General features: G+C 42.4%; 1 protein-coding gene across 1 annotated transcript in view; it reads left to right on the top strand.

Moving 5' to 3' along the window:
- The first annotated feature begins 4,122 nt into the window (after positions 1 to 4,122).
- The window catches only part of RIPK1 (receptor interacting serine/threonine kinase 1), a 21,025-nt gene continuing 2,776 nt past the window's right edge, over positions 4,123 to 22,371 (top strand). Inside the window, exons 1-11 of the mRNA XM_015814078.1 lie at positions 4,123 to 4,249; positions 8,303 to 8,500; positions 10,590 to 10,743; positions 10,990 to 11,127; positions 14,116 to 14,344; positions 14,448 to 14,597; positions 15,585 to 15,661; positions 15,787 to 15,877; positions 18,078 to 18,677; positions 19,905 to 19,970; positions 21,568 to 21,714. Coding sequence (XP_015669564.1) covers positions 8,349 to 8,500; positions 10,590 to 10,743; positions 10,990 to 11,127; positions 14,116 to 14,344; positions 14,448 to 14,597; positions 15,585 to 15,661; positions 15,787 to 15,877; positions 18,078 to 18,677; positions 19,905 to 19,970; positions 21,568 to 21,714 — 1,804 coding nt within the window. The 5' untranslated portion in view covers positions 4,123 to 4,249; positions 8,303 to 8,348. The remainder of the gene's footprint in view (positions 4,250 to 8,302; positions 8,501 to 10,589; positions 10,744 to 10,989; positions 11,128 to 14,115; positions 14,345 to 14,447; positions 14,598 to 15,584; positions 15,662 to 15,786; positions 15,878 to 18,077; positions 18,678 to 19,904; positions 19,971 to 21,567; positions 21,715 to 22,371) is intronic.

The raw sequence follows: 22,371 nt of genomic DNA on the forward strand, positions 1-22,371 counted from the left end.
TTGGAAAATTTGGAACAACGTAATAAAAAACGAGCTGCATTGAGTTTTTCAGATGCAGAGAAAGCCTTTGAAATTTAGAACAGGATCTCCCCTTGCCTCCCCATGGCCGTCCACTTGTTTCTTCTTCAGGATTTCAAGCCATGATACAGTGCCGAACTTTCACCTGAATGTATTGAAACCATTCTGAAGTCCAGAGAAAGGAGTGACTTCTGTTAACTTTTTGTCCCCTAGTCATTTGGGACTCCAACGTGACATGATTGCTGTCCCCTGAAATGCCTGACATTTTCAGACAGTGCATGAATTGCTTTCCATTGATTAGGATTTGGTGAGTTTCTTTTTTTGCATTCTGAAATTGTCATATACAGTGCTTTTTTTGTTAAAAAAAAAAAAAAGTGCCAGAACTAATAATAATAATAATGATAAAGTTGGACGGGACCTTGGAGGTCATCTAGTCCAACCCCCCTATACCATTTCAGACAAATGGCTGTCCAGTTTCTTCTACAAGGTTCCATCCAAAAAAGGTGCCGGAACTCCGTTCTGGGCGTTCTATGAGAAAAAAAGCCCTGGTCATATACCTCTTGGATTACCAGTGCATAAATGAGTAAGAAGATACCAGGATATTTGTGAATTGATTTAGAAAGGGATTGTCCGATTGTCTAGAGAAGAGAGACTTGTATAAAACTTACAGTCACATTTTCTCTCTTTTTCCTGTTAATTTTAATGGAGGTCCAGTTTTAGGCACATTAAGTTCTTTATGGACATGTGGCTTCTTTATATAAAAGACTGCCCAGCCTCTCTATTTTTGGTTTTTTTTTATTTTGAACTAATAAAAAGTCTTAAGTTTAATATTCTAATCAGGAAACTCACCCCATTAGACTTTCATGGTATCTAATTATCTTTTAGTGCTTTCCTCTAATAGGATTTTCAATTCCTTCTTTGTGTTATTCATACCTGGTGCAATGTTGCATACATACAGGTAGTCCTCGACTTACAATAGTTCATTTACCGACCGTTCATAGTTACAATGTTACTGACAAAAATGACATGACCATTTTTCACATTTATGACCATGGCAGCATCCCCATGTACATGTGAACAAAATTCAGACTTTGGCAACTGACTCATATTTATGACGGTTGCAGTGTCCCGGGGTCATGTGATCACCTTTTGCAACTTTCTGACGAGCAAAGTCAATGGGGAAATCAATTTCACTTAACAGCCATATTACTAATTTACCAACTGCAGTGATTCACTTAACAACTGTGGCAAGAAAAGTCGTAAAATGGGGCAAAACACACTTAACAAATGTTTCACTTAGCAGCAGAAATTTTGGGCTCAATTGTGGTCGTAAGTTGAGGACTACCTGTACTAGAGACTCTACCATTGACTTGGTTTTCTGTTCCTTGGAGCTTCAAAGTACTCTTTCCTGCCTCTTCCTGCTTCAGTTATGAGCAGATATGATCATTGTTATTAATATCCAGGCTTCCTCTAGCTGAGCATTTGTATTAGTTTCTCTCTTTTTTCCCTTTTCTCCTTCTGAACAATTCTGAAAAATGCTCATTGTTCAAATACCAGACTAAGATTAGAAGTGATGGGAACAGAGATTTTCACTTTTCATCAATTTAGTTCCATTTAGCAAATGTCAAGACAATGTGAGTCTTTGAATGAACCACATGATGTCACTCTTGCACTTCAAATTGCCAAGCGAATTATTATTGTGTCAGCCAGCTATTTAGAATGGATTTGACATTTTTATCCACACTGAGTCCTTCCCAAAGACCTGAGAAGGAATCAATGAATTAATTCTTACTGGTTCTAGGATAGGAAAAAGCAGCTGGAAGGAATCCCCTTAAGACAAAGTACAGCTGGAAGTCATTGTTACCCCTTTGTTATCCTTATTACAGGTAGTCTTTACTTAGTGACAGGATTTGGAACCAAAAATTCTATCACTAACCAATGTGTTCACAAAGCAAGACATCATGTGACCACGCAGCTCAGTGACAACAGTTCTGACACTCCGAATTACCATCATTAAGAAAGTCCCACAATGTCATTAAATGTGACATTGTATGGTTCCCATCCTGCAAGCTTCCTTATTGACTTTGCTTATCCGAAGCCAACAGTGAAAGTCACAAATGGTGATAATGTGACTGTAGGATTCTGTGACAATCATAAGTATGACCTTGTCAACAAGCATTCAAATCACATTCACTTGACCATGGTGACACTATGATGACAACTATGAGGTCCTATCATAAATATGACTCATTCAGTGTCATCGTAACTTCAAATATTTGCTAAATGAGTGATCATTAAATGAGAATTATATTTAAATACCTAACCTATATAAGTAAATAAACACCACACTGTTTTGCAGAAATAATATTTGTCAATCCCTTCTTAAATTGCATTATTTTTCTCCAATCCAAGGGTGTAAAAGGTGCAGTTCCTGGACACAACATGGCCAGCAAGGCATTTGAGCCCCTTTTAACCTTTTAACCAAAATACCAACTCAATAATCCCAGTCCTTTGTTTCCCCACTCATCCCTCCCCTTTATTAGCAGGGCAAGTGGATCCAGCTCTTCTATAAGCGGGAACTTAAATGTGTCTCTCTCCTAAGTGGGAATAGGAAAGAAATGGAGAGCTTTGGTTTTGTTCGATTCAGAATGAAAACTAGTAATACATTGTCAGAAAACTGAAGTCCTGATATTTGTATAAAAGTAGCATGACATTCGTAACTGGCAAATTAATGGGAATATATTGAGAGGTGTATACTTATAAATGCCACGATTTGCTATTCAAGGGCTTAATGTCTATGGAGATTCTCAGTCATCCAGGTCTTTCGAAAACAGCAAAGTCCACATTTTGGACAGAGAGGACCACTGGTTTGAAAGAAGGGTCAAAGAGACCGTCTATGTCAAAATTGAGCAGCCCTCTCTCAACGGGGGAAGGGGGAGGGATACGACATCATCTGTCTCCAATCTACAACACAGTCCTTTCATCCCTTCCAAGAAGGCTCCACACCCATTTGCACTACTCAGGTGACTCTGATGACCAGATAAACCTCCAGGTGGCCTCAACTACTCTCTAAAACAGACTTGTCAAACACAAGGCCCACCTGCATCTTGCAAGGTCTACCTAGCCTAGGTCAACTCCCAGCTCTTCTATGCTGTCCTTTCAGAAACCCTAACATCCATGAAGCCATCTCATCTATCCCTGCAGTCCCGACATGCACTAAAAATGTCCCCTTTGTTTAGAGATTGGCTTGGACTCCATCGATGTTAGAACTTGGTATTATATTTTAAACTTCAGTGTACTCTTTATCAGCGTATCTGTCCTTTTAGGGATGGTTCAGGGGAGTCTCTGAGCCATATTTATCTATCATGAAGGAATTTTCTGGTAGGGAACATGTCTGCTATTTATCATTCTTTATCTCAGTGGTTCTCAACCTGTGGGTCGGGACCCCATTTGGGGTCGATCGACCATTTCATGGGGGTCGCCAAGCAACGCTGTCTGCCATTTTTTTTGTCCGCCGTTTTTTCCCCCCTTTTCCAGCGGGTGCCTTACCTCCCTTGGGCTGGGCCAGCTGGTTGTCAGCCTGCTCGGTCTCTGCCGCTTGCCAGCTACGCCTCGGCCGGCGCAGGGGGCGGAACCACGCATGCGCGGCGCTCCCGGGCAGGGAAAGTCCTCGACTTACGACCGGTTGGGTAGTCCTCGACTTACGACCGGTTTAGTCCTCGACTTACGACCGGTTGGGGTCGCGGCATTAAAAAGGTTGAGAACCACTGCTTTATCTGATTGATGTTTGGATAAAGCTTTCCAGATTGCCCAGTTTTCTGCCTCCATCCCGAGATCTGAACATTTGTACTAATTTTCTTTCTTTTTAGCTTCGTATTTTCATTTTGTAGCTGTTCTTTTTTTTTTTTTTTAATACTGATCTTCTGACCCTAATAAAGTTTTGGTTTGATTTGACGTTCTGGATCAGAACCTCTGGCTTCCGAAGCCTGGGCCTGACAACTACGAGGCTTCACGTGTCCCAAGTGAACCCTCTGCGGATCATGTGTGTTTCATAGGCTGAAGGGAGCTTCCGTCCTGTTTTGTCACCGCCTAACTCCGCCCCGAAAGAGTTCGGCGAAGAAGGAAGAAACAGGGAAAGGGGCGCTTTCCGAGCGGTGGTGTATTTAGCAAGAAGGGAGCCCCAACCTTCCGGAGCGCGCAAACGTGTGAACCCAGCTTTGGAGGATAATAGGTAAAAGGGAATCGGGTCCGTTTTCCCCAAGTCTCTGTTTAACCCGAAGAAATCACGATTCTGAAGTCCCCCCCCCCCCGCGCGCATTTCTTCCTACTTTTCCCCGCATCCGATGGAGAGAAAATACTATTAAGGATGGGTCGCTCGCTCTTAAAGGGGATGGAGAGAGCCATGGCCTTTATTTGCTCTTGGGATGTTAATCACGCGCGGTTGATTTCCTTAATGATCCGGGGAGGAAGGGGGAAACTGGGAGGCGGGAAAGTCGAAAATGAAACCGAAAACAGCTCGACTTTTTAGCCTTTGGACCAGCCCTTCCGCCCAGCTACCAAGTCCGCGATGTAACCTTTTTCTTTCCCGTTTGCAGTCCAAAGCCAGCGTTTCTCAACGTCAATCACTTTTAAAATATGCGGATTTTAACGGGACAGACGGCTGGGGCAATTTTGGGAGTTGAAATCCATAGATCTTAAAAAGTTCGCAAAAAGCTCTTGCGCTCTCCGCTTCTTTTTATGCCTCTGAAGTTGTGATGACGCGCGGGGCCCGTATGTGAGTGTGCGCGTCTGAGAAAAAAAGGAACTGAACTGACTTCGCAGATCTGAAAACCAAAATAGGCTTTGAAAGGCTAGCAAAAAGAAAAAGCAACCTAATGCCCTTCCGGATTTGTGGGTTTAACTGCAGTCAACGTTATCAGAAATTAGGTGCTTCCAGGAAAGACTCATTACACAATCTCCCTTCCTTACGCCTAGAATTTTAGGAGGAATGTGCCCTCCCCTTAACTAAATCTATTTTCCTCATCACATCTGACACCTTTCAAACAGAATCTGTTAAGGGAGAAATTTTATAAGTGTAGCCCAATGTCTTTAGGTAGGCAGTTCTAGGAATTGCCTCTAAATACAGTGTTTCTCAACCTTGACCATTTTAAGGCATGTGGACTTCAACTCCCAGAATTCCACAGCCAGCAATGCTGGCTGTGGAATTCTGGGAGTTGAAGTCCACATGCCTTAAAATGGTCAAGGTTGAGAAACACTGCTCTAAAAGCAAAATCTGGAAATGCTAAATTAATGCCAGCATTCTATTCTATCTTTTTGACTCAAGAGCTCCAAAGGGGTTTATAAATAAAATGAATGATTTTTTTTTTATTTAAAAAAATAAAACAAGGCAACAGAGTAAAAGGAGTCATGAGCAGACACACGAAAACATCACTTCACTTCCATATAAGCACCTTCTATAGACAAATTAAATTCAGTCTTATCATTCTGAGTCCCCTCCTTTACATACCAAACTTTTCAGTGTGTGTACCTAGTGTTCTGCTGGCAAATAAGATGTACCAGTATATGATGTCTCCTTCTAAATATCTTTTACTCACTGAGAATGTAATCGTGGTGTGCTTTTTAACATTTTTGCCATACACTAAATTAATTTGGAGAATTTGTTCATATCTTATTCCACAGATATGCAATTTGTCCATGCATTAGTTGTGTTCTGCCTGGATTTCTGTTACTCTACTGTATTGGCAGGTATCCTGATTTGCGTGCTAGGTTCATGCCTAGAATAGTGCAATTGTATGGTTTTTCATGCCTCCTGATACACATCCCATCTCTTCTTTTTGTCAGCTCCTACATCGGTTGAGCCTTCAGAAGCATTATCATGTAACATTATTTAACATTATTTAAAATGTTGGTGCTGAATTCCAGACCATGCTTCTTAAAGCACCCATTTTAGAGTGTTTTTCCCATACTCTGAAGCAACCCTTCGTGAATTATGTGTGGAGCCTAATCTGTTGAAATTTCAAAAAGGGGGATGCTGTGATTCTCTGCATTCTGTGCCATCTCTTCTCAAACTTTTCTGAAGCATGCTGATTTCTTTTAGATGGTGCTGCAGGGAAAGAGATGTCTCTGATAGATCACCACAAGCTTTCTACATAAGGGAAATGTCCAAGATTCAATCCTTGGCATCTTTGAAAAAATATCTGTCTAAACCAGGGAGTCTTCAAATTTGGCCCTTTTATGACTTGTGGACTTCAACTCCCAAAATTCCTCAGCTAGGCACGCTGGCTGAGGAATTTTGGGAGTTGAAGTCCACAAGTCATAAAAGGGCCATGTTTGAAGACCTCTGGTCTAAACTCTAGACCAGGGGTGTCAAACTGCCAGCCCGCAAGCCGGACGCGTCACACGGAAGCCACACCCACCCCATTGCCGGTCTCGATACGTTGCACGACGTCATGTGACGTCGCAAGTTTGACATGTCTGCTCTAGACAGTTGGAAGACATCTAATTTAATGAAGAAATTTAATTTAATAAGGCAATTTCCTCAAAATGGTAAAAACTCCATCTAGTCTATTATTTAGTGCTGCAGTGGCCAAGGAGATGGTTTTGAGATGCCACAAAAGAAGGCTTTATGCAAGAGCCCTCTATAGCATTGGATTCTTCAGTTGGATTCTTCAGCAACCACTGAGCCTTTGTAGAAGAGGTGTCTTCCAGCTGAGCCAGCTTGCTTATGTGTTTTTGCTACCATCTTCATGATGGGTTTTTAAAAACTATGGTGGTGTTTTTTTCAAAAAAATTATTTCCCTTTTTTCCTGATTTTGTTTGTGTTTATATGAACTCTTCTAGACTTACTGAACATTCATGTCCCAAAAGGGATTGTTCAAAAGGCAACTGGACTTTCTTGGTTTTTTTTCCTTGAAAACGTTTTGCTTCAAATTCAAGAAGTTTAGAACTGAAGAAGCTTCTTGGATGAGAAGTGAAACATTTGCAAGAAAAAAAAAACCAAGAAAGTCCAGTAGCCTTTTGAACAGAACCTTTGGGATACCCATGAGCTGAGAATCTTCATAGTCATGAACACTAATGTGTAAATTCATTATAATGATATGCATCATCTGTCAACACTGCTAATATTGGATTTTCTTGCTTTGACAAAATATGCAGAACTGTCTGGTATTTTTAGAGTTAACTTAGAGGATGCTGTAAGGGGAGGAGAAAGAATGTGTGTAGAGAGTAATTACTGGGGGGGGGGAAGTGAACGCAAAATAAGGGAGGGAAAATGCTAGCAAAATAACTGCTCAGGGGAGGAGATTTCAGATCTTGGCATCCCATTCATGGCTTGCCGACATTCTGTTACACAAAATAGAGACTTTTCAAAATAAACAATGCCTGGAAGTTCTTTGAACTGTTTCATTAGTCGGAACCTTGACATCATCCATGCAGAATGCTTCCCTGGCTAATTTGGAGAGTAGGTAATCCAGTTGCTATGCTGAAAAATTTGGCCATCTATTTTTTAAAAAAATATATGATCAGTTTACCTCTTTAGATTAGGGAGTAGACTGTTGATTGCTCTTTGCATATTTTGGGTTATAATTTCCATCAATTATAGTACCACCATGTTAGAGTGAGGTCCAAAACATCTGGAGCAGTGGTTCTCAACCTTTTTAATGCCGCGACCCCAACCGGTCATAAGTCGAGGACTAAACCGGTCGTAAGTCGAGGACTAAACCGGTCGTAAGTCGAGGACTACCCAACCGGTCGTAAGTCGAGGACTTTCCCTGCCCGGGAGTGCCGCGCATGCGTGGTTCCGCCCCCTGCGCCGGCCGAGGCGTAGCTGGCAAGCGGCAGAGACAGAGCAGGCCGACCACCAGCTGGCCCAGTCCAAGGGAGGTAAGGCACCCGCCGGAAAAGGGGAAAAAAAATGGTGGACAAAAAAAATGGCGGACAAAAAAAATGGCGGACAGCCTTGCTTGGCGACCCCCATGAAATGGTCGATCGACCCCAAATGGGGTCCCGACCCACAGGTTGAGAACCACTGATCTGGAGGATGCCAAGGATGCCAACCTCTGACTGAGACAGCGAAAGGAATTCAAACTTATTTTGGGGTTTCGTTCCTAAGTATGTACCGTTGAATATTTGTAGATTTACTTCTGAATATGCATTGGTGTGCAGAAGGTGAAGTCATCTTCTGAACTTTTTAGAAGGTTACAAAAGTACCCGCTTTGTCCAGAATTTAGAGTGGGAATGGAAGGACGGATCATAAAATACTTTCTCTTCTGTATTAACATTTCAGGCATTGGATTTTTTTCCTGAATTAAAGTGCTCTGTGAACCGCGATCATGGCCTTGGCTGACATCCAGATGAAATCGGAGGACTTTTTGGAAAAAAACCAGCTGAATGCTGGCGGTTTTGGAACAGTCTCATTATGCTACCACAAAAATTATGGGCTTGTAGTATTAAAAACTGTGTATACTGGACCTAAACGCACAGAGTAAGTTGGAGAAATGTTCTTCACAGACAGGAGAGGGCAGGACATAATGGTTGGCCATTAGCGCCCTGGTAATTTCAAACCAGATTAGCTGGTCTTATGGCTGAATTTGTTCTTCTTGTATATTTTTAAAGATTTGATTACCAGAGATTATTACTAAAGCAAGATTTTCCCAGTGGTATATAATAAGAATGTAAAAGGAACCCAGCTAAATCAAACTGTTGCTCTATCTTATCCAGCATTTGGCTTCTCCCAGACAAACCAGATTTGTCTTGAGAAAAGTGTGCAAGCAGGACCACAAGGGCTCTTGCCCTATTCTCCTGCAGCTAACAATACGTTACACAATTTAAGTCTCATTGAACTCAGAATCACAGAGGAAGTAGCTGCTGTGATTTTTGATCTTGCAGCCTTTCAGCTCATTTCTACTGCAAGTGGTTCATTACTCCTGGCTCTACAAAAGGCACCACCTGAGGGGTTCCTTCAGGTATCTGCCTATGATCACCCCCATATATTTCAAAGGGTCCTTTTTTTCCTTTACATGATGCCAATGGTAGGAGACATTTTAACTTCCTATAACAGTGGTGGCGAACCTTTTAGAGACCGAGTGCCCAAACTGCAACCCAAAACCCACTTATGTATCGCCAAGTGCCAGATGGGTGTGGCCTACTGGGTGGGCATGGCCATGGTGGTCATGGCAGGCTGGGTGGGTGTGGCCAAGGTAGGCGTGGTCACCTTGATGTTGCTCGTGGGGAGAGACGCCTGTGGGGCCGGGCAGCGTTGGGGGAGATCCAGGTGGATCTGGCAGGTGGGGCAGGAGGCTCGTCCTGCATGGTGAGACGAGGCAGGGTGGGGGTGCCATTGTCATGGGGCAAGGCGAGGCAGGGGCCAGGGTGGCTGCTGCCTGACACCATCAGCCCCCACACACAGGACAGCCAGCGCATGGGGGCCGACAATGTCCGTCAGCAGCCACAGCCTGCCAGCCCCTCGACCGGCACATTCTGGGGCTTCGCAGCCCGCCACCAGCAGTTCAGAGAAGCCGCCTCTGAGCTGGACGGCTGGCCAACAGCTGAGGAGGCGATGCAGTGGGTCATGCCCAGGAAAAGGAGACCATGCGAAGCCAGGAGGGATGGGACGGGGGGGAGGGAAACCAGTCGTGCTGGGATGCATCCGGCCATTTGGGACCTCGATGAGTTAGTGGGCAGCTGGTTGAAGAGGGACGGTTGCCATCTCAGGGGCATGGTGCGCGTGCCCACAGAGAGGGCTCTGAATGCCGCCTCTGGCACACGTGCCATAGGTTCACCACCACTGTCCTATAAGGTCCTGTACTAATGTACTGTGGAGATTAAAATGCAGCTTTTCTCCAGACCCAGATACTTATTGAAATGTAAGAGGTAATGGAAAAGCCAAAAAGAACGAACTTGAGTACTTGAGTATTCCTGATACCATGAAAACAATAAAATACTCCACTGGCAATAATAGGAATTGCCATTCATATGCAAGATCACTTCTCATTCATTCACCTGCAGGGATTGCAGTTTCATTATACCAGTTTTCTGCAATGTGGTATACTTCAGGTGTGTTCATCTCAAAACATCACAGTTGATTTAAGGTTTGCCAGATCTGTAGTGCAACAGACCTGGTGGCACTAGGGATTATGGCTTGTGTTTAGCTGTGCCTGTTATCATCATAATTCGACCCATCATTTCAGCAAGTTCAGATGAATAAAACTAAATTAGGATTAGGTATCCTAGTGGCCTCCAGATATTCTAGACCAGGGGTGTCAAACTCGCAATGTCATGTGACGTGTCACGACGCATAATGACTTTTTTTGCCATTGGCGGCAATGGGGTGGGCGCAGTTTCGCTATGATGCATCCGGCCTGCGGGCCGGCAGTTTGACACCCCTGTTCTAGACTATAATGTTCTTGACGTCTTGCTACTGATTGTGCTGGCTGGAAGGAGAAACCAATATATTTGGAAAATACCAGGTTTCCTATTCCAGGCTTAAATGTCTAAAAAGCGCAACTTGAGCATAGATTTTAGAATGTTAGGTCCCTAGTTCTCTTAATAACCCTATAGCATTTATTTTCCAGATGTAACACTTCCCTTCTAGAGGAAGGCATGATCATGCATAAACTAAATCACGATCGGGTGGTAAAACTACTGGGTGTCATCCTGGAAGATGGAAATTACTCCCTTGTGATTGAATACATACGCAAAGGAGACTTGATGTCTGTTCTAAAAGCAGTAAGTAGGAAGTATATTGATAACTCAAAGAATAATCCACTGAAAACCTTTCCCCAAGTGAATGCCCTCCAGATGTGTTGGATTAGAACATCCATCATGCCTAGCCAATGTCCTGTATTAATGGATCTGCATAACTCGGGAATTGTTTTATGGCCTGCTATCTGACCTGGTAAATTCACTTTTATAGATATGTAGACTGAACGTAATCAATATTTTTCTGGAAATGCTTTTTCTTTTTCCTTACAGACTCCTATATTTTTGCCTGTGAAAGGACGCTTTGTTCTGGAGACCATTGAAGGAATGCTTTACCTAACAGAACAAGGTTTAGTGCACAAGGATCTGAAGCCAGAAAATATTCTTGTGGATGAAAATTTTCACATCAAGGTAACAGGAACACACAGGCACATTTTCAGTTTCTAGTAAAATCAGAACCACAAGTGTTTATTAAATGTATGCTTGTCTGTTAGGCTATAAAGGGCTGAGTGGGATGGCTTAAGCTTTCCCTAGATCAGTGGTTCTCAACCTTTTTAATGCTGCGACCCCAACCGGTTGTAAGTCGAGGACTTTCCCTGCCCAGGAGCACCGCGCATGCGTGGTTCCGCCCCCTGCGCTGGCCGAGGCGTAGCTGGCAAGCGGCAGAGACGGAGCAGGCCGACCACCAGCTGGCCCAGCCCAAGGGAGGTAAGGCACCCGCCGGAAAAGGGGAAAAAATGGCGGACAAAAAAAATGGCGGACAGCCTTGCTTGGTGATCCCCGTGAAATGGTCGATTGACCCCAAATGGGGTCCCGACCCACAGGTTGAGAACCACTGCCCTAGATGGATTTGTGGTACAGGAACTCAATTTTCCTTTCTCGCTCTACCGTATTTACTCTTTGCCTTCCTGCAATGTCATTTCACTTTTTTTTTGTATTGGGCAAAGGGAAAGATGCCAGGAGGTATGCAAAAGACTTTCTTCACACAGAAAACTCACTCCAGGCTGGGTGGGAGAGAGTGAGGATCTCAGAATGCATGATGTTGCATCCTGAGGGCCTCCAGATATCTAGATTTTAATGCTCTTGACATTTTGCTACTGATTGTGCTGGTTGGAAGGAGAAACCAATATATCTGGATAATACCAGGTTGCATATTCTAGGCTTAAAATCTAAAATCGCAACGTGCTGAATCCCAACTTGAGCATAGCTTTTAGAATGTTAGTAGGGAAGCCAGTTTTTTAAGGATTTTCTTTACAAGTGAACTGTGGCTTATTTAGGGTTTGCGCCAAATTTCTCAACCATTTCTCCCAGTTTTCAGCAGTTCCATGGTGGTTCCATGGTGGAACCACGTTCCATGGTGGTTCCATGGCTACCAAAAGGGGAGCTGAGAATCACTTGCCACCTCTGTTAAGAGGTATGACTTTAAAGGAAAAAGAACTAGGATGGAAGAGGAAAAAAACTATAGTAATGTTAATTTGCATACTTCTTCAAATGACTTTTTGGAATATTTTACAGGGTTTCTAGAATGGGACTAAGAACATGAATTACTGGTCACAACAAGAGCCACCATCATAGCTTTTCAGCTTTTACTGTTGATCTGGATTTACATTCTACCAGATCAGCTTCTTCCTGTGGCCAGGTCAGCAGCATTTTTGATGACCTGGGGATATTAATTTTTAAGAGTTTCACAAGTGAGGATTACATCGGGCAAGATTAAAATAGCACCAGAAGACGGGGGATTTTCAGCCACACAGTCGTCAGGGCCTATGGACTATGCGAAAGAGGTTGGGGATCACGTGGAGGCCAAATGCTGTTAGATTATATGTCATTGTAATTCTATTTTATTGTTTTTAAAAGCATGAATCAAAAGACAAAAACAGTTCTGACTTAATGACTGTCTTGTTCAGAAAGAAAGAAGCCAGTGGCAGTCCAATCATAAGGTTAAAAAGCAGTTCAACAAAATTACAGCAAGGGCCGTCTAAATCAGGGATCCCCAACCTGTGGGCTGTGGGGAGTTTGCAACCGGGCTGTGGAAACAGCCTGCGAGCGCACACTCCATTTAAGTGAGTGGCAAGCGTGCGTGCACACCGCTCGTGCAAATGGAACTGCACGCTCGCATAGAACCATCCCCTCTGTCCCCCCCGCCGGTCCACAAAGCCGGAAACATTGGGGAACTCTGATCTGAATTACACACTTCTGACCATTATACACAGGAGCTCAGTAGGAGAGAAGAGATAACAAGAACCAATTGGCTCCATTTTTCAAAGATCTCCTTTAATATTTTCAGTGTTGTGACATTTTGTGTAATTTTGTAAGTCCCAATAACTGACACCAAAAAGCTGGCTTATATTTTTTTTCCCCTTCTACTTTGAATCTTTAGCGCCCTTCAGTGTCCAGTTTCTAAAATCGGAGTTGTTATGAGCCAAGATAGCCAAAATAACCATGGTTCCCACAAGAAGCTATTTACTTTTTATAATGAATACCAAAGTCTTATAGCAAAAGTCAATATTCCAAATTTATCTGGAATCTTAATCCATGTATAACTTTCTTATTTAGCTTTCTGCTGTTTATTTCAAATTATTTAAGTTCTTAATCTTGTAATTTTTCTTTTGTTCAGGGTTGAAGCTAAACTCAACTATTTACTTTTTAAACTTATTCTGAAGGTTCCTAATAGCTTTAATATGGTTAATAGGCTATTCCAATGCTTAAGCATTTTCTGTGTTTAAACCAGTAGGAGACTGCTGTTACAAGAAGCAGCTATCTGGCGCACATGTGGGTGATGTCTCTTCCTTTCCATATTTGGAGAGGTTCCAAAGAATGGTGTACTCACCATTGTTGAATCTCTGCCGCAGTCTTTGGTCTGCTTTCGCACAGATGTCTTCAGGTCACCGTGTGTCCCCCAGAAGTTAGTCTAAACCAGTGGACACCAACCTTTTGTACATGAGGGACTGGTTCCGTGGACCAGAGAGTGTGGTTTTGCGCACTGCTTGCATCCCACAAATGGGATTTCGCTTGTTTGCGTGGCCCAGTTTCTGGCACGGGTTGGGAATCCCTGGTCTAAACCATATTCCTATGGTACTGCAAGCTTTTCCAATTTCTTTGCATCGGAATATTACTTTTGCTTTGCTGGTCAGAGAAACCTACCATATTTGATGACATATCAAAATATATTAGAAACACTCAATACAAGTAAGCATGTCACCTGTCAGAGTCTTTTTTGCTTCCAGCCGGGCCATGTTCTGAGCATGCCACTCGTTGCAATAAAAGTTCCAGTTCATTTATATGTGCGTGCCATATTTTGACACAAGCACAAAATGGATAGATCATTCTGCCCCCCTGTGGACCTTTCTCCTTTCCCTTCTTCTTCTTCCCAAAACTCTTCTCTCATCTGTCTTGTAGATAGCAGACCTTGGTGTGGCTTGTTTCAAAAACTGGAGCAGGCTGACTAAAGAAGAGACCAGTCGACAGAGGAAAATCAAACAGAATTCCAAGAGTAACGCTGGCACCCTTTCCTACATGGCCCCGGAACATCTGCAGGACATCAACGCAATGCCTGTGGAGAAATCAGATGTGTACAGTTTTGGCATCGTTTTATGGGCCATTTTTGCTGCCAAAGAACCTTATGAGAGTATGAGTTGATGATCAAATATCTCTACATTATAAAACATTGTGCTGCATGTAGTCAGCTTCATGTTACTGACGCTCAATTCTTCTCTCTCTTTCTCATCCAGATGCTGTCACTGATACCCAACTGTGCTATTGCATCACAGCAGGCAACAGACCACCTATCAGAGAGGTGGAAGACAGTTGTCCAAATGAGATTATTACTTTAATGGAACGCTCTTGGCAGCAACAGCCAAATGATCGCCCAACCTTTGCAGGTAATACAAGATACTTCTGCTAATTATTTATAGAAAGCCAAAAAGATAATGGTAGTACACAAATGGACATCAAGAAAATATGGATAGATTTCTGTAAGCAGTAGAATGAAACAAGGCAAGGTGCACATGGAACTCTCCCGTACTTTATACAGCCTTGTGATTCATGCAGCACAACATTTCACTGTACACATTAAAATAAACAATACAGGCATCAAGAGCTCAAAGGCTTTCTGAACTAGAACTGAAAGAGACTTCACTTATCTCCTAAAAACTTAGTGGAAAGGAATTATATAGATTTCCTGATTTCTGAAATCTGGGAGAGAGCTGGTTTTCATGCATTATATCAAATCTCACACATCATAAATTATCTAAATAATTTCTCCACCATATTGTAAGATCATCTCTCGCATATATAACATAGTTTGAAAACTACATGTAGGAACTTTAATGCAACCTAATAACATAATGAGAATTCTAGATACATTGATTACTTCTTCTAAAAGCTCAAAAAATAAGAATTTACATAACAAAGTATGTCCAGTGACTTTGTTTTTCTCGTTCCATTCCTATTTAATCTATTTTTGGGGAATAAGTGAAGAGTTTTCCTACAAGGAACTTTCGCATATGCATTGATCCACCCATCCCTGAATAATTATATAGAGACATTTTGATTTCAATTTTACAAATACATAGCATGTGTCTGGCTAAATCTGGATATTAAGCATAGTTGTATATATCACAGAATCTATTATTATAGCCAGGCCGATTATCATTTCTGTAACCATTACTACTAAAATAATTTAGAGAAAACTACATACTAGAACTTTTATTTTACAGAACTCAAGGGCAATGCTAGTCTAAAGCAATTCTAATTCTAATCATAACTTAGAATTATGTGCAAACTTAAATTAACATTGTTACAGCTCATTTCTAGTGATGGTGTTATTGATTTTTATTACAATTATTTCATTAATTTTTTTATTGTAGAAATAAATTTGATTTACAAACCATATTACTATAAAAACTTTGAAGAGGAGGTGGAAGACCATGTAAGAAAATTAAAAGTAAGTTATCCAACACGTAGCTTACAGTCCATCAGGGTTACCTTTCTAAGGTACCCTATTGTGTATTCCTATTAAATACTTCCTACAATTTCATCACCTTCTGTTATACTTGTTCTGTATAATAGGAAATATATCCTGAACCAATCGAACTTGTAAAACGGATGGAATCTCTCCAAGTGGATGCTATGTCAGAACCTCCCAGCAGAGCTCGATCAGGTATTTTATTTTATTTATACCCAATTTACACTATTGCTGGTCCAACAGATTCCAGAGGTAATGGTGCCTGATAATCAGCCAGGGCTTTTCAACTAAAACTATATTAGAAATTCATGTCTAGAAAAATGAATATTTCTGAAGCTACAGGATTGTAAAGGATGCTAATCAGACCTCCTATCACAGTGGTGGCGAACCTATGGTACGTGTGCCAGAGGCGGCACTTAGAGCCCTCTCTGTGGGCACGTGCGCCGTTGCCCCAGCAGAGTTCACCAGAGTAGCGAGCACGTGGTGTTTGGAAGCGACAGGGCAGGAAGTGAGTGAGCAAGTGGCGTTGGCCCTCCAGGGATGCCCCAAAGATGGCAAGGGACTGGCCCACACCACCTTGGCCCCGGCCACACTCATTCAGTCTGGCGTGACCACAGCAGCCACACCCACCCAGTGGGCCACGTCCCCCGCCCCCCCTGAGAGCACCACAATCCTGATGCAGCTCTGGCATTTTGCGATAAATAAGTGGGTTTTGGGTTGCAGTTTGGACACTCAGTCTCTAAAAGGTTCGCCATCACTGTCCTATCAGATGATTCCTCCAGTAAAGCCTCTCCTTTTGTTTTATTTTACACGGCACATTTCTGTCATGGTGGATTCTTAAAGAAAAAGTTCAGTAGAAGATAAAGTCCATGCACAGGCTGGATTGTGTTGCTTAATGACTCATATTTTGATCATCCCTATTTTCTCATAATGCCATGGACTCTGAACAGGTGCAAAATCTCTAGCAGATTCGTAACTACTGAAATCACAAATTCAGGGTTGATCATATTCCCTTCAGCAATCAGAACGCTTGCAAACTACGTGATGACTGTACTCACACAGAGAGAGAGAAGGAGCAATTTTGGTGCAGAATTCACTACTTTTACTATTTCCGACTAGAATGAGGTAGGGACTCTGCATTATGCAGCTGCAGTTTCACTGAGGAGTCACCCAGAGCTTTTAAAATTATTATTCTTATCCTTCATCATAGGTTACTATCATTCAGAGCCTCTGACTGACTGGCAGGAATCTCTGTGTTTACTAATGTTACTAGATAAAAAGTTCCTATGTAACACCACTGTGACTGCTTTGCATTTTCTACCCCCCCCCTCCCCAAATCTGCAACTGGAACAAAATGCACCTGACAAGGTGGGAAGGAGCTCCAGCTTTGCATTAGCTGCTACTGTACTTTCAATCCTTTTTTTAAAAAAGAAAAGAAATGTGTTTTATTGTTACATCTTACAAAGGCTGCTGTTACCCAACCAACAGGCCCGCACTTCAAGGTGTCCACCTGGGAAAAGAATCAGGTTAACAGATATAAGGAAAGGGCCTTTGGGGCACTGACTCAATGCCCAGCCACCAATTAAATCACAAACAAGTCAACAAACACTCTAAAAAATAACATACATACAGCCACCGATAGCTTGTAAATCATGATACAGGACAATCTTGAGCCTTGATCAGAAATCACAGTAGCAAAATTTCTGGAAAGGGTTACATTCCAAGTTTGTAATGAAAACGTAAAATAGAAGGAATTAGAAGATTGGGACATTTTAATTGAAAATGCCCACTTTCAGTTTGCCCCACAAACATTGGTTTCAGAGGTACTGCCTTGGAAAGGACTTATCTTCAAATCATTCTTGATGAGCTGGCATATAAGGGAACAGGCACGTACAACCAGGCTAGGAAACATTTACCTGCAAAACGTGTGTGAGTTATCCTAGTGACAAAAACTTTATAAAGGAGAATAGAGTTTTTCCATAATAAGGCAAATATATGCTATTCAGAGATCTAGGTTAAGACAGACCAGAATTAGAACCCATCAGAACAGCAGATAGTGCTGGAGATCTCAGTCTGAGCCAAGCTGACTGAACTGGCAGGAGAACCATGAAGTAGGGATAATATCAAAGAGATTATATAATTTCTGTTTACTAAGTAAGACTTACTACGTTCAGTGGAACTTCTACCCAAATGTGGGAAAGGACTTGATGGCACAGAACATTGGGAGTTGTAATCCCAGTGTTCTGAAGGATACCAGGTTGAGGAAGGCGGGTGTATTGGATTAAGATCTTAATCTTGCATTCAGTGGAGTTGATCAATAAGGTATCCCACAGAGGGACTGGATTTTTTCCCCCCATGAAACCTTTGATAATCAAATCTCTCATCTGCCCTGCAGATCAACCTGGTTCTTTGCACAGTTCTCAAGGTTTCACTGCTAACACCATCGATGAAAACATGTTCGCGCCCTATCCAGAAAATGAACCAGTGGAAAGCTGCGAAAATGCCCTTGAACCTCCAGCAACCTTGCAAAGAAAATTACAGGATGAACTAAATTACCATTTATACGGCAGCCGGATGGATAGGCCAGAAAATCCTTCTGCCGCGTTTAGTGCCGAGATACAGGAAGAGGAGAGTAGGAGGAGGAGGAGAAAGGTATCCTACGACCCATTTGCCAAAGCCGCAGCCACACCTCAGACACCAGAGCTTCACCCGAGAGCTCAAAACATCGAAGCAAGTGTTAGTCACAACAATATCGTTACAGCTCACTCAAGTCACCCGTGGCACTCAACACCATCAGGAGCAAGAGATCCAAATGGGTTTTTGGGGGCAGGAGCTCCACTTCCCAGAAGGGTACTAAGTGCAGAAGATCTCTATGGAGCGCCCTCAGCCGCAAACTTTAATTTCAATAAACCACCAGTTCCAGAATCCGGCGTGCACAGTCAGGCCAAGCCGTTCAGTCCGTATCACTATTCCCAGAGCTTAAGCACAGAAACGGGTAAGTGAGATAATGTGGGAGTTTGGAAGCTTGCTTATTTCTGTTTGCATCGTGATCGTGTCCGCTCATTAACAGCATCCATTAGCCAAGGGGGGGGGGAAGAGTCCAGCTGCAACCTACACTAATAAAGCTAACCAGCTTTAGCTACTTTTAACAACATCTTAACCTCTGAGGTTTACAATAATTTAAATTGTTACAATAACTGGCCTGCATGAAATTCTTTGCAAGTTCTATTGTAGCACTGTAATACAGCTTTGGGTAATCGAATGCCCAACCATATGAGCTTGAAGATTGTTAAGTATTATAGCACAATATACAGGTAGTCCTTGCCTTACTTAACTGTGACGGTTTTTTTAGCGACGGTCCGAAGCTACAACAGCCGTGAACAAAGTGGCTTATGGCTGTTTTTCACGCTTACGACTGTTGTAGCATTGCTGTGGTCATGTGATCAAAATCCAGATGCTTGGCAACTAGTTCATATTTATGACAGTTGCCGTATCCTGGAGTCATGTGATCACCTTTTGCGGCCTTCTGACAAGCAAAGTCAATGGGGAAGCGAGATTCACTTTCCAACTGTGTTACTAGCTTAACAACCGCAGTGGTTCACTTGACAACCGTGGCAAGAAAGGTCATAAAACGGAGCAAAACTCACTTGACTGTCTCACTTAGCAACAGAAATTTTGAGCTCATCTGTGGTTGTTAGTAGAGAACCACTTGTATGTAAGACCCATGGTTGCATCATTGACTTGATGAATACAAACTCTTAGTCCAAATTTGAATAGATGAAAATATACTGAAATTCAAGATTCAAGCTCCTAGTAAGAAGGGACTGTGGTCTGGCCCAGGCATGGCTATCTTAGTGATTTAAAAATTGCATTTATATTTTCTTTTACAAATGAACTTATGTTTGGTAAAGATTTTCTCTTTAATCACATGGAAATAAAGCTTACTTGCCACAGAATGGCCAAACTGGTGAATTTTTACAAGCTGAGAGAGTTGGAAACAAGAGTCTATAATAGTCAATCTTGCATATACACTACTATACCACTAGATTGCTCCATTGGGAAGAGTTTGTTGTTTTTTTAATCAGCCGGCTAAAAGTTCAGAGTACCATTACCATCACTCAGATTTTCATTTGGGTAAATTATATTATATACTCTTAAAAGTTATAGAGGTCAAGAACAGTGACTCTGGCATAACTCTGAAACAATCTGTACAATTATTTAGGTCCTGTGGAGTCGACTCCCTTTAGGAAATTCAACTTTGCACATCCTATGGGCGGAATACCTACAGGTAAAACAAACAAGCAAAACACTCTCTTCGGATGCATTCTTCTAATGGTGCACATACCACGTCTGGGCTGCAAAACGCCAAATGACAGCTAGGTGGCAGTGAAACGTTTAGACCAGTGGTTCTCAACCTGTGGGTCGGGACCCCATTTGGGGTCGATCGACCATTTCACAGGGGTCGCCAAGCAAGGCTGTCCGCCATTTTTTTTCCCCTTTTCCGGTGGGTGCCTTACCTCCCTTGGGCTGGGCCAGCTGGTGGTCGGCCTGCTCCGTCTCTGCCGCTTGCCAGCTACGCCTCGGCTGGCGCAGGGGGCGGAACCACGCATGTGCGGCGCTCCCGGGCAGGGAAAGTCCTCGACTTACGACCGGTTGGGTAGTCCTCGACTTACGACCAGTTTAGTCCTCGACTTAGACTGGTTTAGTCCTCGACTTACGACCGGTTGGGGGTCGCGGCATTAAAAAGGTTGAGAACCACTGGTTTAGACTTTTCTCTGTCTCTGTGTTGCCATCTAGACTTCATCTGAAACACTGAACCCCATATATATATGGAATGCCTCCTTTATTAAAGCGCTATAAAGATAGTCCTTAACTTATAACCATTCGTTCAATAACCTTTGAAATTACAATGGTGCAGAACAAAGGGACTTAAGAACCCTGCTTAACAGTTCTGACAGTTGCAGTACCCCCAGAGTTATGTGATCAAAATGCAATTGATTGGCAGCACACTTGTCCTTAAGACCACAAGAGCCCTGCAATTTCCCTTCCCCCCCCAATGGTCTGGGAGGCCTCAGCCAGCTAGTATGTGGGCCTTTTCATTCTCCATACCACTCCTGAGAGACCTAGGCCTTCTTCCAGCCCCCATCATGCCCAGGTTCCCTTACCTTTCCCTTTCCCTGCAGTTGCTAACAGGCACACCCAGCCAATGCAAGGTATAGCTAGAAAGCTAGCAACGACAATCTTCCTCAAGGCTAGAGAGACAATCTTTCTTGAGAATGGCCAGGAACAGGAAGCTTGCTGGCCGACTTCCTATCAGAGAATTAATGAGAATTAATAAACAACTGGATGAAGAGGAACAAAACTAGAAGGGGGTGAGTAGAATTAATGGGACTGTAAAAAAAAGACAGAGGTGGGAAATTTCAAGCATAAAAGACAATATAGCTTATTACTATTTATGCCTTTTCCTGCTATGCATAGCTTTGCCTATCCTGGAATGAAATAGCATGATGCCTCAAAGGCTTTTTTTTTTTTTTAATTATTCAAGTAACAGGTGGAGTCATTGATACGTCCTTTAAAAACATGAGGATTATAAATTAAGCTTTCAAATAAGCCTGTGATTTCAAATATGCTGTGACGTGTTGGCAAACTATTGGCATACTGACTATACTAAACAACTCTGGTAAAAGAAAAACCCAAGGATGATTCTTTGAATCTGCCCTTGATGTTCAGCAGAAGAAATTATACCATTGTCATTTTATGCAAAAACACTGTTCTAAATTTCAAATATCTATTAACCTACAGTTTGGTATTTATTTATTCCTTACGCTTTTGTCTCTGTCTTTACACTTGTGGTTTTTTTTTTCTAAATATTTCCTCATAATCAGAAGAACCGCCACATTACAACATATATAATAGTACTGGAATTCAGATAGGCTCCTACAACTATTTAGAAATTAAAAATCAAGATATTCGAGGGAACAGCCCTCCAGCAACTACTGATTACTCTGCAGAAGAACACCAGAAAATATTTGGTAAGTAGAAAAGTAAAGCTTTTTCTCTCTTAATAGGAGACTTGCACACTGGGCACTATCTAACAAAATGAAATTCAATGGTGAAAAAAGTAAGGTTCTACATTTAGGCAAGAAAAACCAAACGTACAGGTATAGTATAGGAGGTACCTTGCTCAATAGTAGTAACTGTGAGAGGGATCTCGGAGTCCTAGTGGACAATCATTTAAATATGAACCAGCAGTGTGCTGCAGCTGCCAAAAAAGCCAACACAGTGCTAGGCTGCATTAACAGAGGGATAGAATCAAGATCACGTGAAATATTAATACCACTTTACAATGCCTTGGTAAGGCCACACTTGGAATACTGCATCCAGTTTTGGTCACCACGATGTAAAAAAGATGTTGAGACTCTAGAAAGAGTGCAGAGAAGAGCAACAAAGATGATTAGAGGACTGGAGGCTAAAACATATAAGGAACGGTTGCTGGAATTGGGTATGTCTAGTTTAACGAAGAGAACGACGAGGGTTGACATGATAGCAGTGTTCCAATATCTCGGGCTGCCACAAAAAAGAGGGAGTCAAGCTATTTTCCAAAGCGCCTGAAGGCAGGACAAGAAGCAACGGGTGGAAACTAACCAAAGAGAGAAGCAACCTAGAACTAAGGAGAAACTTCCTGACAG

Source organism: Protobothrops mucrosquamatus, unplaced genomic scaffold (genome assembly GCF_001527695.2).
Source record: "Protobothrops mucrosquamatus isolate PMUCROS unplaced genomic scaffold, P.Mucros_1.0 scaffold_6, whole genome shotgun sequence".
NCBI lineage: Eukaryota > Metazoa > Chordata > Lepidosauria > Squamata > Viperidae > Protobothrops > Protobothrops mucrosquamatus.